This window comes from Primulina eburnea, chromosome 13, assembly GCF_022965805.1.
Source record: "Primulina eburnea isolate SZY01 chromosome 13, ASM2296580v1, whole genome shotgun sequence".
In the NCBI taxonomy this organism is placed as follows: domain Eukaryota; kingdom Viridiplantae; phylum Streptophyta; class Magnoliopsida; order Lamiales; family Gesneriaceae; genus Primulina; species Primulina eburnea.
In genome coordinates, this window is record NC_133113.1 from 30,125,978 (window position 1) to 30,142,522 (window position 16,545).

At 33.3% G+C, this 16,545-nt stretch overlaps 2 protein-coding genes across 3 annotated transcripts; one reads left to right on the top strand and one right to left on the bottom strand.

Moving 5' to 3' along the window:
* The first annotated feature begins 7,680 nt into the window (after positions 1 to 7,680).
* On the top strand, positions 7,681 to 10,916 carry LOC140810794 (ethylene-responsive transcription factor-like protein At4g13040). Its single transcript, XM_073168686.1, has 7 exons — positions 7,681 to 7,824; positions 8,982 to 9,041; positions 9,142 to 9,272; positions 9,628 to 9,709; positions 9,998 to 10,172; positions 10,322 to 10,443; positions 10,524 to 10,916. Exons 2-7 carry the CDS (start codon positions 8,999 to 9,001, stop codon positions 10,637 to 10,639), a joined length of 669 nt encoding a protein of 222 aa, XP_073024787.1. The 5' UTR covers positions 7,681 to 7,824; positions 8,982 to 8,998; the 3' UTR covers positions 10,640 to 10,916.
* A 668-nt stretch (positions 10,917 to 11,584) lies between these two features.
* LOC140810167 (uncharacterized) lies at positions 11,585 to 16,082 on the bottom strand. Of its 2 annotated transcripts, none has more exons than XM_073168029.1 (6): positions 15,865 to 16,082; positions 14,709 to 14,943; positions 14,510 to 14,567; positions 12,938 to 13,038; positions 12,289 to 12,526; positions 11,585 to 11,840 (listed from the first exon to the last, which is right to left on the bottom strand). In XM_073168029.1, the coding sequence occupies exons 2-5, from the start codon at positions 14,934 to 14,936 to the stop codon at positions 12,290 to 12,292; spliced, it is 624 nt and encodes a 207-aa protein (XP_073024130.1). In that variant the 5' UTR covers positions 14,937 to 14,943; positions 15,865 to 16,082; the 3' UTR covers positions 11,585 to 11,840; position 12,289. The 2 variants fall into 2 exon arrangements, with proteins under 2 accessions (XP_073024130.1, XP_073024129.1); XM_073168028.1 differs by having other exon boundaries at positions 14,709 to 14,965; positions 15,865 to 16,052.
* Between the last annotated feature and the right edge of the window lie 463 nt (positions 16,083 to 16,545).

The window sequence follows — 16,545 nt, forward strand, 5'->3', positions numbered from 1 at the left end:
CGCCTTTCAGGCCAAAGTACCGGCGATCGGGATCGCAATAAGAGCGGGGGCTCGTATGGAAAGGTGCGCCGATAAGTTATGAGTCTGGTTGTGGGTCGAATCGGCCAAGGCGCGGCGGCGACCGAGTTGGGCGACCCGATTTCTGGCAGTGGTGTGCAGATTTTGGGTTAGGGTTTTACCCTTTTTTTGGCAAAATATAAAAATGAAATTTTTTACCGAAAATATGTATTTAATAGAATGTATATTTCAGATTATTATTTAAATTCTAACTCAATCCTAATTTATTAGAGAAACTTTCCTTATAAAGCTCTTATTATTTCTAAACTAAAAAACTCAAACACGAATACAACTGAGTTCATTCTTAAGGTGCTCTGAGTGCCTTTTTTATATTTCTTATCGAGTACCTAAGGTCGAATCACATATCATGTCCACACACAAAAGACACGATAACTTACTCTCGCAAGTCAGAGAAACTCAAGTACGAAATATAAAAAAACCATGATATATAACATAGAAATACAGTGAAACTATGCATAATGCAATGCATGAAAAGGTGCAAGATATCAGGATAACAAGAGTCAAATGATCGATATCAACAACCATATATAACATGCTCGAGCTGCTGGTCCACGACTCATCGGACTATGTCAGGGAAATAACCCTGTCTTGAAGCCAGCAACTACTTAAGCCAGACCGAATCAAGTAGTCAAACATCTTCGTGACACAATATCATTTATATATATAACGGATCTCAACCGAAACATAATTGATCTCAATAAAAGATAGACTCAATATGATAAGTTCAATGATATTGATATGTCTAACTAAAATAAAAATAAGTATTTTTTTAAATTTTTCACATCAGTTACTCACTGATAATATGCAAATAAGTATATAATATCAGATAAATCAAAAAATAACAAATAAATCATACACAGAATCATTAAATGTATCTGTCCGATATCGTGGAAAACCGATCTCTATGTATCTCAATCAATTTAGAGTAATTGAAATCCTCAAGAAAATCACGGAAATATCAATTCAGACAAATCATCTAAATATTACATTTAAATTGTCTTATTATCATATAACAATCTCACAAACCATTTAAATTAATTAAAAGTCCAATTTCAAATATTTAGAAACTTTAAATTCCTAAAATCTAAACTTTGAATTTTATATAAAAAAATTCACAATATTTGTCTTCAATTATTTTACTATAGGGCCTATTTGTAATAAAATTCAAATCAAATTTAATCTAAGCAACGAATCTCTTCAACCTGGATAGTTTGCTACTTGAACTATAGGGGCGAGAAATCGAGCTCGGAATGTTCAAATTCAAAACGAAATCCGAGCTAAGTGGTTATTGGCGGCAGATGCGGTGGCACTTGGTCTAAACCACGCAGAAAGTGATTGGACGTCAGAAAGTGGCCGGAACTTTGTGAAATATTATATCTTGTACCTAGGCCGAACCATAAACGAACAAAAACCGAAGTTTTTCAAGTTTTCTAGCGTAGAAAGCGATGGTTTCCGATGGCTTTTCTGAGAGTTGCGGTTTTACCTAGCAGAAATGGTATCAATGAAATTATGACGTTGAGGGCTTTCCGAATATGTGTTTACTTTAATTTTAGGCAACATAGGTGGCCACTATCGGCAGGGGCGGATTAGTGTAGGGCGAACGGGGGCCACGGCCCCCTCAAAAAATTAAAAAAAAATTTAGTATATATTAATTTTTTTTAAACTAAATATATAAACATATATATATATATATACATGGCCCCCCAAATTGAATGATACGTCAATGTATCTCAGTGGCTAAAGCCAATTATAACGTTTGCTCCGCCCAATTTCGAAACCTGATCCCTCTTTTTTTTTTTTCGCTTAGCTACGGTTGTGACGAAAACCGTCGCAAAATCCGTGACGGTTTTTTATAACCGTCGCCATATAGCGACGGTTGTTGAGAAAACCGTCGCAAAATAAACTAAGCGGCCTCCCAGTGTCGAAATCCTAGATCCGCCCCTGACTATCGGCCATCAAAGTTACAAGAATGGTCGAAGTTTTTTGAGGGGAGAGTTACGAGAGAAAGAGTGCATGCAAGAGAGAAAAATCGGATGAGGAGGATGAAAAGATGATGGTGGGCATATATACATGTATGTTCTTTTTTCGTTATCATTTAAGTAAAAACTTGATCAAGTATATTTTATTTCGATATTTGTATGTATTAAATATGTATTTTAATATCAGCTATAAATTTGATATTTTCTAATATATATTTTTAAATACATAATTTAACTATTTGGCATAGCTATTCTAAATTTTATCATTTAAAAATAATTAATCTCAATCCTTACCAAATAAAAAGATAATTAGTATCAGGACATTAGACAATGTTAATTGGTACTCTATGCAATCTCGATCCATTTAGAAAGAAGCCAGCTTATTCAATTTGTAATTCATGCATACAGGCAGGAAATGTGCGGATTTAATTATTGTATCCACAATCACTAATTGTGCTCAGACACTACATCTGAAACACTACTACAAAATTAATGAAAATATGCTCTTATTTTCATTTTGAAAATTTCGAGTGTTGAAATAATACACATTGTCTTTGGTGTTCGGCTTTAACTTTGCTTATACAGTGCATTTGACTTCAAAATCGGTCATATTGCTCTTTATGGTTCTGCAGCTGCTCGAGCCCTTCCTGCATGCCATAACCCCAACACGAGATATAAATCAACGTGCTCTACTATAAGCGAGTTTGAGTCTGTTTGATCGACCCATATTTCAGGACCTGTAGGTGTAAATTGTAATGGTAACCTTTAGCCGAACACTGAAATGGATGATTTAAATATAGCATCTGTGGTGACACTGAGAATACGTGACAGAAGCAATTGTTTATTTCCAAACTTCACCCTCGACATGCATAGACACCCTAGCTACCTGTACTCTCGCTGTTACTACTCGAGTAGGAGTTCTTGGAGATTTTTCTTTATTTAAACACGGTTCCTTGAAAAGTCAAGAAACATGCTTCAGATATCTAAAGTGAGAAACATGTGACAGAGGCATCATATCCATATCATAAACACGTGATAGTAATTCCAATATCAAACTCGTGCACTAAATCCTCCATTACACACTGACTTGCAATAGGAAATTAAGTCCAAGCTAGATCCTGCATAGCGTGCATCTATTACTCATTCATAACAGGTTTGTTTTCATTTGCTTTTGGCTTCTGTTCCCTTGGCTTCTGCTCTTCAGTTTTCCTGGATGTACATTCAGCAGTATTCAATAAGAAACAGGAAAAACAAGACTTGTACCAATTCCTTTCATTTAAAATTTCAGAACAAGAAGTTTTCAGCGGATGATATGTTAGTACGAAAAAGTTGAATCTTGTCAAAAGAAACAGCTCAATGATAAGCAACAGTCATCATGCAATCGAAAAGAGACTGAAGTTATATCCTGTTAAATAAAAATATTACAATGCAATCACAAAATCTACATGAAAACTGATGCAGGATAACAAGCTCCCAATCTTGTGGGCACACAAATAGTATTTTTGGTTTTATTTTTTGAAATAGTTTTCCATCTATGGAGACAAAACTAAACATTATGATTTTCATCTCATGTTTACTTCTCTAGACATCATAACTTCATCCCTTTCAATTCAATTTTATCATTTCCAACATTTTATATTACATTATTTAAATCTTAGTTGCGGTCGTTGGATTCTCAATAAGAAATGCACGAGATGGGAGTAGTTGATCACTTTGAACTTGGAACATAATTCACTACAAAAATGGGACTCGATTTCTTGTCCCACGACTTTTCAATGTTCATCTTTTGAAAGAGTATGAGATAAAGATTGAAATTTAGATATAATTCAATTTCAAAAACTAGCTCAAGAAATAATGATTGTCTAAATCTATAAATGCAACTTGTTAATTGTTTCACATCGGTTGGATTAATAATCTGGAAGTTGTATATATGGACTTGGACAATCTTCCCCTCTTGAGTTAGTTTTTGGGGTTGAGTTAGGTCCATGTTTCAATCTTAACATGACATCAGAGCCTGAGTTCCATCGTTATGTGTTGGACTGCTTATAATTAGGTCACTCGTTCTGCCCATCATTGGGTCATTTGTAAACTCCATATTCCAGATGTTCATTCCTGAACGTGAGAGTTGTGTGTTAATTGTCACACATCGGTTGGATAAATAACATAAGAGTTGTATATATGAGTTTGGACAATCCCCCCTTGAGTTAGTTTTTGAGGTTGAGTTAGGTCCAAGTTTCAATCTTTAACACAACTCTTAGAAGTTATATCCAATCGATATGATAATGAATAACTAGAGAATAAAAACATTAACGGATAGTCCAACTATGGACAGTCTAATATATAATGATGAGTTTGATCTCTGATACCATCAAAAACCAATTCAAAGAAAAAATGATTGTCAATTCACAGGAACTCTATCCAAATCTTAACAGTCTACCTATTTATATAGTCCAATCGATTGGAATTCAAGCCAACTAATGAAAATAAACCCAAGGGTGAAATTTAGGGAGATCCATCGACCGATGCCGCTTCGACAGCTTAGAAAGTATTCATAGAATCCTGTCACGTTATTAAATTGTCATACAATATTATTTTTTCTTTCTGAATTGCAAAGAAAAATCCATTTGGAGATTATTTATTAAGTGTTTTGAAGTAAATATTTTTGAATATCAAACATTATTTTAGAAAAACAAAAAAATGGGCCCGCTATGGAAATAATTGGTTAGCGCGCGTGGCGATTAAATGGCGATCGGCTTATCCAACCCCCTATGGAATCATCCTGTGTGTCTCGACGATATGGCTTCCTTTCTCTCGGCTGCCAACCAACCACATAATAAACTATAATCATCATCAACCAAAATCTTGGTGGTCTCGTAGAAAATAGGGAGTGAACTGTGAAGTTTGTTAAATTGTCAAATTTAGGTACTTTACAATCATATTAAAACGAGGTGTTTGAAATTTTGTATAATCTAAATTTCCGTTAAAAACTTTGAGTTGCGCTACTACGGAAATGAAAATTTTTCAATTCTACGTGTATAATCATTCGTGATGAAAATATCAAAGATGTTTTCTAGTGTAATGTTTCATTAGGTAGGACATTTATTTCACATAATCGAGTATGTGTTTTCCGGACAATGTCAATAAATTAAGGGAAACCTGGTATTTTGAAAAATAATACATGCATGAATGGATTATAAAACTCCTACAATTATTGATACTCTATTTTGCACAATTTTGAAGTTATATCTATTTCAAAGCTTATCTTGTATATATATAACACACGAGTCCAGAGGGAGTGGTACATTTGCTATAACACCTCCATCTCAATTAATATAGTTTGAAGTTAATATTTATGATATTATCGTTAGTGAAACAAGTAAGAATATTCGCAAACTAGACAATCAATAATCGAAGGTTATTATCTTTATCTTAGTTAAATCGCGTGAATTTTTATTTATTTTAATGAAAGTTGATATCATTGCTCTAAAAGGTGAAATCGCTCACCTTAGGCGCCCCTCATCCCCGGACCGACAGGAATGTGAGAGGAGGTAAATCATGGTGACTCAGTCAACCAGCAGCAGCTAGACCTTATGCTACGCCGCGCATAAGGAGCTCCCCTCATTGGAGGGAATTTAACTCCCACACTGCCGCTTGCGAGACTTTGATGGGATATGTGATCCATGTGTTATGATTTAATGACAGCACATCAATCGACGCTAAACGCGTTGGCCTAGCATGGAAAATACAAAATGTTTGGAACGTGTTTCTATCAAATTTCTATCTTGTTTGCATGCTTTCGTTTTTTGTAATTTTAAAATTTACAACCTAAAATATTAGACAAATATGGTAAGTATTTTTTATAGCAAATATCGAGAAAAATAGAGACACGAGGCAAACACATGAGGTAGAAAGATATCAAGTTTTTTTTTTCACGTGTGTATGCAAACTAGTGGATATTATTTTATGTTTTTAATTCATATTTTTTAATTTTTATATATAGGAAAAAAATTTATTACTAACAAACATATATAGTATAATAAAATAAAATAAAATTTATAAGTTATAAATTATTTTAATAATTGGAAAATAATTATAATCTCTTTTCCTTTGAAATATGAGATGAATTAAGGTTAAAAATAATAAAGATAGTAAACAAAAAAGCTTCATTATCCACATAAAAATATTTTCTCCAATCTCTCACACTTAATAATAACTAATATCATAACTAATATCCCTGTGTACGTGTTGGTACTTATGTAGTTTGAATAATTATTTAAACATTAGTTATTTTAAATTAATAATATCTTCATATTTTTTTATTATTAAAAGTTCTAATCATTTAAAAGTACGATAAAGATATAATTTAATTATGTAAATAAGGTTATTTTAGGAATTTTTTTAAAAAGTATCAATAAAATTATAAAATTAAGATATAATTGCATTTTACAAAAAAACTTCATTAAATCAATTAATAATTAGAAACTTTAATTGTATATGACTAACGTCACTTTGTACGCATCAAGATATAATAATGTTTTTTATTTTCAAATAAATGCTTTTATATATATATATATATATTTAGAGTGAGTCTCATGTGAGACCGTCTCACGGATCATAATCTGTAAGACGGGTCAACATACCCATATTCACAATAAAAAAATAGTACTCTTAGCATAAAAAGTAATACTCTTTTATGGGTGATCAAATAAGGGATCCGTCTCATAATAATACCCGTGAGATCGTCTCACATAAGTTTTTGCCATATATTTATTACGAGTGATATAGATAAAGATTAAAGATATAATTGAATTTGAAAATATAGATAACTATTTTAAAAGATACTATTTTAGGAAAATAAAAAATATTGCATCAATAAAAGCTATATAATGAGGGTATAATTGTATTTTTAAATAAGATTTCACCAAATTAGTTGTATATAATTTTGATATATTACATATCACCGTACACATATATATATATATATATATGAGTATCGATGATGTGACACTTATTCATTGGATGTAATGAAACATAAAAAATTTTTACACTCAATAATGAGTGTCACCTCATCGATGTTCACAAAATATGAACAATATGTGTGCAACATATCAACACTATATATACGACGATGACATTTCATTTTTGATTGGAGAATATTGCTTGTGGATTTGTGCTTTAAATGATGAAGCTCCCAAAATTAATTGTGTATTTCTTTTATTAAAATATAAATATTAAATGAAAAAACGAGTATCTAAGCGTCGTCTCGCAATCGATAATTATGTAACGTATCAACACTATATATGTGTGTAGATAATAGATTAATCAGTCCAAACCATGCAAATGAATTATACAAAGTAAGATATCAATGTAATCCAACAAACTGAATTGAAATATTTATGAGAATTAATTAAAATTTCCCCTTCCACCAGTTTTTATTTTGTTCATTATTTTAAATATTTTTTAAAAAATATTACATAATGCCAATTTTTTTAAATGTTTTTAAAATAATTAATACATAACGAAGAGCAAAACTATTAAATTAATATAATTTGAATATTTTATTTATCACAAAAAATTGTTACTGCATATCTAAGAAGAGTCCTCATAAACAAAAGGTGGTAGATGCATGAGTAAAACACCAACTACTCTCTATCTCTCTCTCTCTAGCTATTCTAACAAGTCAGGCAGTCACCACCTTTCCTTTGTAATCCAACCACGAAAACCTCGTCGCCTTGGTTTCTACGCTCAATCATCAGGCCACTTTCAGGTACTGTTTACTGCGAAAATACTCCTACGCTTCTTGATGGGTTATTGGGACTTTTTTTTGGTGAAAATATGTTGATAAACTGATTCTCTGCATCAGTTGACTTTTAGTTTCTGTGCAAATTGGTTATTTGCTTCATGGGCTCTGCCATTTGTTTCGAAAGTTGGCAATTTTGTGTATTTCGGCGGGGTTGGCATGGGTTTTTCGTCGTTTTCCTATCTTGGTCCTTGTTTGTCGGAGAAGTCTTGTACGGGTTTTGTCGGCACCGGTGGTTATTTGTGTTGTGGCAGGGCTTCCGCTGTTCCAAGGCGGCGGGAAGCCGGCTGAGGGAACTGGATACCCGTATTCATGATCGGAGTATATGACTGAAGGTTGCATGAGGCCCACGTGAGGATTGTAGACCCCACCCTATTCGAAATCAAATTCCAATCTTCATATCGGATGAATTAAGAACAGCAAAAGACGGAGAGGATATAGCAAACTTTAATTACAAGATAATGGCAATTTTGGGGATCGAGTTCTTAAAACAGAAGAAAGCTGCTGTTTTGACTGTAACCGTGACTTCGATTAAGCAAAACTCCAGCTTGACTTTACATTACGATGCTAAAATTCCGAGGTTATGTGATTTATGAGTTGATGATGAATGGAAAGAGGATAATTATATTGTATTTTCTGAATGACTGGGAAACTGAGTGAAAATTTCACGTTTTCTTGTCTTCCTGGAAGATGGTGGATGGTGGGATTGACTTGTGATTCGTAGTAAATAATAGATTTGGATTCAATGTATGTCTTAATTCATTATGATTCTTTTGTGTTGGTTATCCTTCTATCAGTTTTAGGTTTGCCTTGAAGTTATCAAGAATTTTGTATTAGTTCATGTAGCTGAAATCACCATGTTTTTTCAAAGTTTTATTGATCTATTTTAAGGAAGCATAGAACTTTGTTTCTTGTTATCATTTGTATAAGGGAGGTCTGGGCAATTATGCTTCGGATTCCTCGTGTTTTGTCGTTTTTTTTTTGTCTTGCATAACTCAACCATCGACAATATGAACTCATCTTAATTTAATTGCAATTCTTTGTTACTTGTAATTATGTTCTCCATTTTCACTGTCCCCAACAAAATGAGGTCCCATTAACTAAGTCATCGTCATGTCTTTTAGGAGGACATCATACAGCCATGGTCAGCATCAGAAGACGGAGACTATTAGCATTGTCTTCTGGTATTTCATGCTATCTAATTCTTTTAAAATTTTTAAGTACTATGGCCAGCCTCTTCAAAACCTCTTAGCACGAGTACTTATTCGATGCATGATTCTCTAGGGAGGAATCCCGTCTTTGCCCCACTTCCCAGAGCTTTTGAGCATGGGCATACTCCCGAAACTGGTGTGGGGATTGAAAGACCAGGCAGTGTTCATCCTTTCCTTTTAACCAATAATGACATGCCAAAAGAAGTAAGAACGCAGTTCAACGTGCATCTTGCACTTCTATGTATGTGATTTCCAATATATTCTTTGACATGATTAATTAGTATGAACTGAATATGAGAATGTTACTTCATCTGGGCTAATACACGAGTGATATAATTTTTGTCATATTTTGGTTTTTAAATGAATATTTGAGTTGTTTGGGCATTCAAAGATTGGAGCTTTTGCTTTTGTAATTTCTTATTCTGTCTTATGTGATTTGTTAATTGTTTTAGCAATTGTTCGAAGATGCTGTTGTGCTTTATATTTAAATCATCCACTTTGTATTCGAAATCAAAATTCGCTCACTGAGCGACAATTTCTTATTTTTGGCGCCGATTAGGAATCTACCTTGGATGATGGGACTGGTTCATCAAAGGCATCTTCCATCCTACAAGAAGACAACATCTTTCAGCAATTCCCTGGTCCGTTTTTATTAAGTTGTGGTTCCTGTGTGTTGTCATGCAACGATTTTGACCAATTCTACTTGATTTTTTTTAAAAATAAGTATCTTTAAAATTTGATGATAACCATAGTCGAGCTTTTTATAGATCGAATATTCTGATTCAATCTATAAATTTCCAGTGTCATTCTTTTCTACTCACATTGTCTGATACCTAATTTGGTGTCTTTCTCATTCAATGATTTGACCAATTCTTTCCGATATTTACAACCCATTTTGTTAAATTTGTTCTCTGTTGTTTCAATGCCAGAGATCAAACGCAGAAAGAGGCACAGGAGAAAGCATGTCGAGAATCAAGAACTGTGTATCATGAGAGGTGTTTATTTTAAGAATGCTAAATGGCAAGCTGCTATTAAAGTTGACAAGAAACAAATACATTTGGGGACTGTTGGATCTCAAGAAGAAGCTGCTCGATTGTACGACAGGTATGTAATATCACAATCTACGATCCTCTAGAACATTCAACAGTAACTAGAAACCGGTCCCAAACTGTAATATAATATGAAGTCTCCACTCAATTCTACTCTCTATTAGGACCCTATAGATATAAGAATACATCTTCATGAACTTGAAGGGCTGCATTTATGTGTGGGAGGGAGCCAAACTTTGAACTCTCGGAGGAAGAAAAGCTGGAACTCAAGAAATTTAAGTGGGAAGAATTTTTAGCCATGACTCGTTCTGCAATTTCTTTCAAGAGTAAGCCAGCCTTGTAGAATTTCTCAAATGGTTCACCGGTGATACAAACTTGACAAATGAATTCTTTTTAAAACTTTCAGAGGTTCAGAGGCGAACCGGCCATGGTTCACAAAGAAAACACCAAAACAATGATTCGGAAGGCGAGCAAGTGCACAGTGTTTTTTCTGCATCAGAAGATGACTCATTGGTTCCTTGACTTATTTCTATTTTTTTCCACGGCGAAGGCAGTAGCGTACTTGCCTCTGGAATAACTCAATTCTTGCATACATATATGTACACCTCTACCCTGCATAACATATTGAAATTTGCTTGAAAAAGCAGATTGCTATGTTTTGTTTGCCAGCATAATTACATCATTGAGTTGTTCTCCATTGGTGTTTAGGTTGTCAATTTTCAATTTATGTATGCACAATGGTTTGAAGCAATTACTATATCATATAAATATAAACAAATAGAAGAGGCAAGAGTGGGTTCCTATGATCAGCTGCAAGGTCTTTTATATTTTATATGCTAACAAGAAAAATCCTTCCTTTACACCAAATGAATGAACAAAAATCTGCAGCAAGTTTTTTATGAAATTGCATACCATGATTTGATAATTTAAATTTATTATAAAAAAAACATGTGTGCTAATGTACCATATTGTCTTAAAAGTAACAAATATAGTTTTAGTACACTTTGACCTCGATATTAATAAAACATATAGATTTCAAATTATGGAAATGACTTGTTGTCGTACATTTGATGATAGGGTAATTATTGTTAATATATTACACATAAATAATGTAGCGTATATTATAACATATAAATACATAAATAATCAAAAGTATAGTCAGATATTTTATATCCATAAGCCACCAATTTTTGTATTTTATGTTCAAAATTTATTATTTCCTTTTTAACATAAAAAATCCAAAGTAAAAAAGTGAATATTTTATTTTATATGATAAGTTTATTAATTATTAAATTTCACTATTTATAAAACTTCAATACATTTATTTTCTCACGAGTTCTTGCTAACCAACCCCTCACATGATATTTTGAAAGAAAATTTATGTATATACGACTAAATCATGGAAAACCATGACATTTTCACAAGATTGTCATCCCCGATTCCCATGCCCATACTTAAATCACATAGTTGACTCCAAACATATGATTTACCCGTTTAGACTCGCCGCCGAGCAATTTGGACAAATACAGAGTGCAATTATCCACTGACCACTTTAATCAAAGGTTCAAGAATCTGAAGTTAAATATTCTTCGATAGTAATGATATAATACATAATATGGAAAAATAATATCTCCACTGTCTTCGCAAAATAATTCTTCCATATATGCATCATCGGCGACCGTTCCCAAGAAAAACTTGCACTTTCCTATTCGAACCATTAAATCTGCATGTGATGAAATGAAAGGCAACACATAAATCCAGAGCAACCGTGTAATATAAAAATCTCAAATTTGACTCCGTTCACCAAAGACTTGATATGTTGAGTTCTTTCAACAATAAGAACCGTCACAAATGTAACGACTTAAACCAGTTTCAATACGCCGATATAGAAGTCCGTAACAAATTGATCTAACATAAAGACATTGGCCCCTAAATCAATTGTTTGAAGTATCTGTTAAACTTCTACAGCACCAAACATATAGCTTGTTATTTCTTTAACGAAAATAAGACAAAAATAAACTTCAGGAATTAACGTAACATACAGGAGGCCAACTAATCTTAAAAATCTAATGATGCCTTTTATCAGTCATCCCTTAGCCCACCCCCAACCCACAGCCCTAAAGTCACTGAATAACAAGCAAGCATACAGATAGAGAGACAGACGGACAGACCTTAAGCACTGTTTGTGGCGGGAAGATAAATTCTAATCATGTCTTTCATAGTGATTTTCCTCCTACAGGTAGGACATTTGCCCTGAGCAGCTATGGCAGCTTTGATGCATGCTTTGCAAAAAATGTGACCACACTTGGTGGACGTCTCCTCAACCAATGTGCCCATGCAAACTGGACAACTAAATGTAGGCTCCTTTGGTGGCGGCGGCGTCACTGTCGCTCTCTGTCCTCTGTTTCTCTGAAGCTCACAAACATCGGTAAACAACATAAGATACATATTTCAACACCCAAACCTCCCAGGAAGAGGAGACATAAGACAAGAACACCAAAGTAGCTTAACAGAGTTCAACTCAGCAAACTAGAAGTTTAAAATTACATTCATCTTAGCAAGAAAAAAATAACACCATGCACAAAGCTAAACCTACAGTCAGATTATAAAAAAAATACCACCCGCACAGGAACTGGACGTATGGACAAATCAATGGCTGGTCAAAAGCTAATTAGTCCAACGTTCATTAGAGTTAATGGAAGTACGGAATGAATTCAAAGAAGATATCAATCACATGAATAATCATAGCTGAGATATGTTGATACGAACAAACAAGAAAAACTTAAACCACTAAAATTGGCAGATGCAAAAATATGTTACCATGGAATTGGAATGGCTACTGCCTTCTAGATTTATGTAGAAATCACAAATTGTTTGGCTCGTAGGAAACCTTGCACGCTTGTTGCGAGATGGCCTTTCTTCTGAAACAATTGTTACTTACTTAGCACATTTTTTCCTCACATTTGAAAATTGGAGACAGAAGAAGAAACCACAGGATCACTAAAGCCAACAGTATAACATCAGAAGTGTGAAGCATAAACAAGCCTAATTAACTTCAGATTCCAAACAATTGACCAAGAATAGACATCCTTGAACCAGGGGGACATTACCAAAATTTAAAAAGCAAGTATTTTATTTCTGGTTAACATGTCTCAGCTTGCAACTTCTTTTGAACCATTGATGTTATTATATCACTTCGACTAGTAAGAGCAAAAATAAAATAGAAAACAAGATCCTCCAACTAATGTGAAAACTACCACATGAAACATTGCCTCGGATAATCTAGAATGGAGAATAACAAGAAAACTGGTGGTTCTAATCTCCAAGCAATCTAATAATGAACAAGTTAATAAAGTGGCCAAGATAATAAATCCTTACACAGCATTCACAGAGTCACTTTTCCAAATTATAAAATTATATAAGAGCACACTTGAACGTTAAAGCTTGGTTTATTTTAAAGAAATCAAAGGAAAATAAATTTTTCTATTTCTTTTTATTGCACTAAAATTTTAGAAAATATTTTCAAATCCAAGAATTTAAAAGTTTTTTAGCAACAAAACATACTCTGATTTCCTCCACAAGGGACATGCGTGCAAAGTGCAATGGCAATAAAATCAAGCAGGATTGAAGCAGTTGAGCACGAATTGCATATAACCATTTATGATACGATTTGACAAATTTGACTTGAATTCACTAATTTACATAGGTAATCCATTGTTTTTATAAAAAAAAAAAGTTATCCCATAAAGCCAAAAATAAGAAGCAGGGGAAGAGAATTTGGAAGGAAATTTTTCAATGTTGGCCAGGAAATGATATGAAAAATTCATCATCCATCTTGAGAATGGTAAAACCACGTGCTCGTGAAATGTGACCCATGTCTCATATCCACTCGCTCAACATCTATCTAAACTGAATCATAACAGAGTGAATTAATGGAAAAAAGTTCAGATTCCATGCCTAAAATTAAAGTCCTTGACATTAATAAAAGTTATTATCAGATCTGGATTGAATCTTTAATTTTATTGTAAATTCGAGGCAACATTCCATTATATCTACCTAGTACATAAAAAAAATATTCAAGTTTCCCAAAAGAGTTTTCTACAATCATTATTTTCATCTATGTTTTCCTTTTCCATCATTCTTCTCAAATTTTCTCCGTTTGCCAACAAATGTTTATGCAATACGTGTAGCATGGATGTGCACATCTTTTTGAATCCATAATTAACATAATCATCATTAAGGAATGGGGATGTTCAGAAACAACATTACGCCTCATGTCAAAGGAGAATGTTCATCCACAAATTTGCAATATAAGCTAGCCCTTGCAAGATGTCCAAAATCGGAACAAGAGAAGCATTTTAATAAAGTTGAAAACACTGCAAATACATTTACCAGATTCAAGATCAACCACAACAGTATGTCCATGATTTCTTCTAGAATTGTTTTTAGCCTGAAATAAAATTATCACATAGTTACTGCCTGATTATACAAATGCATGCAAGAAAAAATTCGACTAACTACTAGAAGAGCAAATGAAGACAACAATGACAAAGAAGAAGAATAAAAAGTGGTGGTAAAATATATGCTATACTTCTGCAAAAGCCCTTGGGGAAGATATGATAACATCATCATCATATGCATCCAGGTCGATTGCTGCAGTCAGTGGTAGGTTTCCTTCCTGCCTGTCCTGAGAACTTGCGTGATTTGAAGTCCCCTCCAGACCACTTGGCATTTGGGGCACAACATTAAGATCGACATCCAACATTGGCTTCCTCCGTCTACCCCTTGTATACCTCCTGACTCGATCCTGGCTGCTCATGTTATACCTAATCCAAGCACTCAAATCTCCTAAAAGTCATACATGGCACAAACTTAAATCAAAATCAAATTATTGAAGTATCCACAAAATGTTTTGATTTGAAGGAAGGAAATTTTAACAGATAAGAACTGATAATGAATGAATCGGTAAATGGTATTTATTACAAAGTAAATCTAATGCTAGAGCGTGAAACACAAAGATAAACAGGAACTCAACACCTCCAAACTCACACCCAATTAAATTCATCAGCCTCGCATCCTTCAGATTTAATGTTTATAAACAATTCTCACTTTTCAGCTCGACATGACTTCAGGTTCAAAACTCATGCAAATTAAAATGATTCAACTTTAACCAAGTCTAAACTTATCTATTCTAATATACGCACAAATCACAAGTTACATAGAAAATGAACACTAAAATATTCAATATTATCGTCCAATCTCTCCCCATAAACATTAAAAACGAGTTCAATTTTCTTTATTTAAAAAAAATCCATTTCTCGTAAAAATAATGGTCGCGGCCAAAGAGAGCCGTCCAAAAAACAGGAACTTTCTCTTATCAAACTACAAAAATTACAAAGGGATTTATCAAACTCGCAAAAATTTCGAATCTAACGCAAAAACAAAAGGGAAACGAAAAAAAAAGACTGATTAAACCAACATTGAAAAAAAACATAAGGTCGGAAACTAATGAAAAAAATGGAAAATTACGGATTCCATAAAACCTCGAAATCCATGGCACCCATTGCAGACTATTAATCACACCGAAAAAGCACAAAACAATCGGTGAAGAAACCAACACTTGCAACGATGCACTTACAAATCCAACATTTATCCGATCACCCGTAAAGCGACTGCTAATGAACAACAAAAGAAGAAAAAAAAATCACGATTAAATCCAAAACAACAACGAGAAGAGGAAATCTAACCTGATTTTACGAAAGCAAATGGGGGAAATTCCAAGGTATGGGTTCTAATTTATAAAGATTGTGACAAAAGTTTGAAACGATTTGCTTAGCAATAATACGTAAAGCCGAAAGAAAGGAAAGTCCAGCCTTACGCACCTCGCCGATCTTATTACCACCCGGGGGTGGGGGTGGGGGTGGGGGTGCGTCATGGGTGACGGGTGGGCGAGCCAAGTAGCAAATAAATATTTAAATAAAGTATATAATTATAACTTAAATATATTAATTAAATAAAATAAGAGCAAATTACATAATAGATGGATTCTTTTTTTTGCCGTTTTTGACTGACCAAACAAATATTTATGCACTAAGTCCAAGTGTGTATTTCGGATAAAATTCCATAAAAGAAACATTGGAAATCTTGAACAGAGATATATGATAATGAATTAAATGTTTTAGCTATGACATTAATATATGATTTTTGAGTATTCAAACATATATGACAAATTTTCATATTGATGACAAGATGAAATTCGGTATAAAACCTTGAAAATCTACTATTTTTATATGATATTTGAGTATAAATCGTTCATATTTGTCATTAATATATGATTTTTGAGTACTCGAACATGTTTAATAAATTTTGGTATTATTTACATATTTTTTTCAGAGAAAATTAGTACAAAACATTAAATATGTGGCTAA

What these genes read in the sequence shown, in the direction of transcription:
- LOC140810794 (XM_073168686.1), top strand. Translation starts at nt 8,999, where the DNA reads ATGGTCAGCATCAGAAGACGGAGACTATTAGCATTGTCTTCTG. An exon ending in CATCTTTCAGCAATTCCCTG is followed by an intron (nt 9,710 to 9,997) that starts GTCCGTTTTTAT and finishes TTTCAATGCCAG; the next exon opens with AGATCAAACGCAGAAAGAGG. An exon ending in TTCTGCAATTTCTTTCAAGA is followed by an intron (nt 10,444 to 10,523) that starts GTAAGCCAGCCT and finishes TAAAACTTTCAG; the next exon opens with AGGTTCAGAGGCGAACCGGC.
- LOC140810167 (XM_073168029.1), bottom strand. Translation starts at nt 14,936, where the DNA reads ATGAGCAGCCAGGATCGAGTCAGGAGGTATACAAGGGGTAGACGGAGG. An exon ending in CCCCAAGGGCTTTTGCAGAA is followed by an intron (nt 14,568 to 14,708) that starts GTATAGCATATA and finishes ATTTTATTTCAG; the next exon opens with GCTAAAAACAATTCTAGAAG. An exon ending in GTAGCCATTCCAATTCCATG is followed by an intron (nt 12,527 to 12,937) that starts GTAACATATTTT and finishes TGTGAGCTTCAG; the next exon opens with AGAAACAGAGGACAGAGAGC.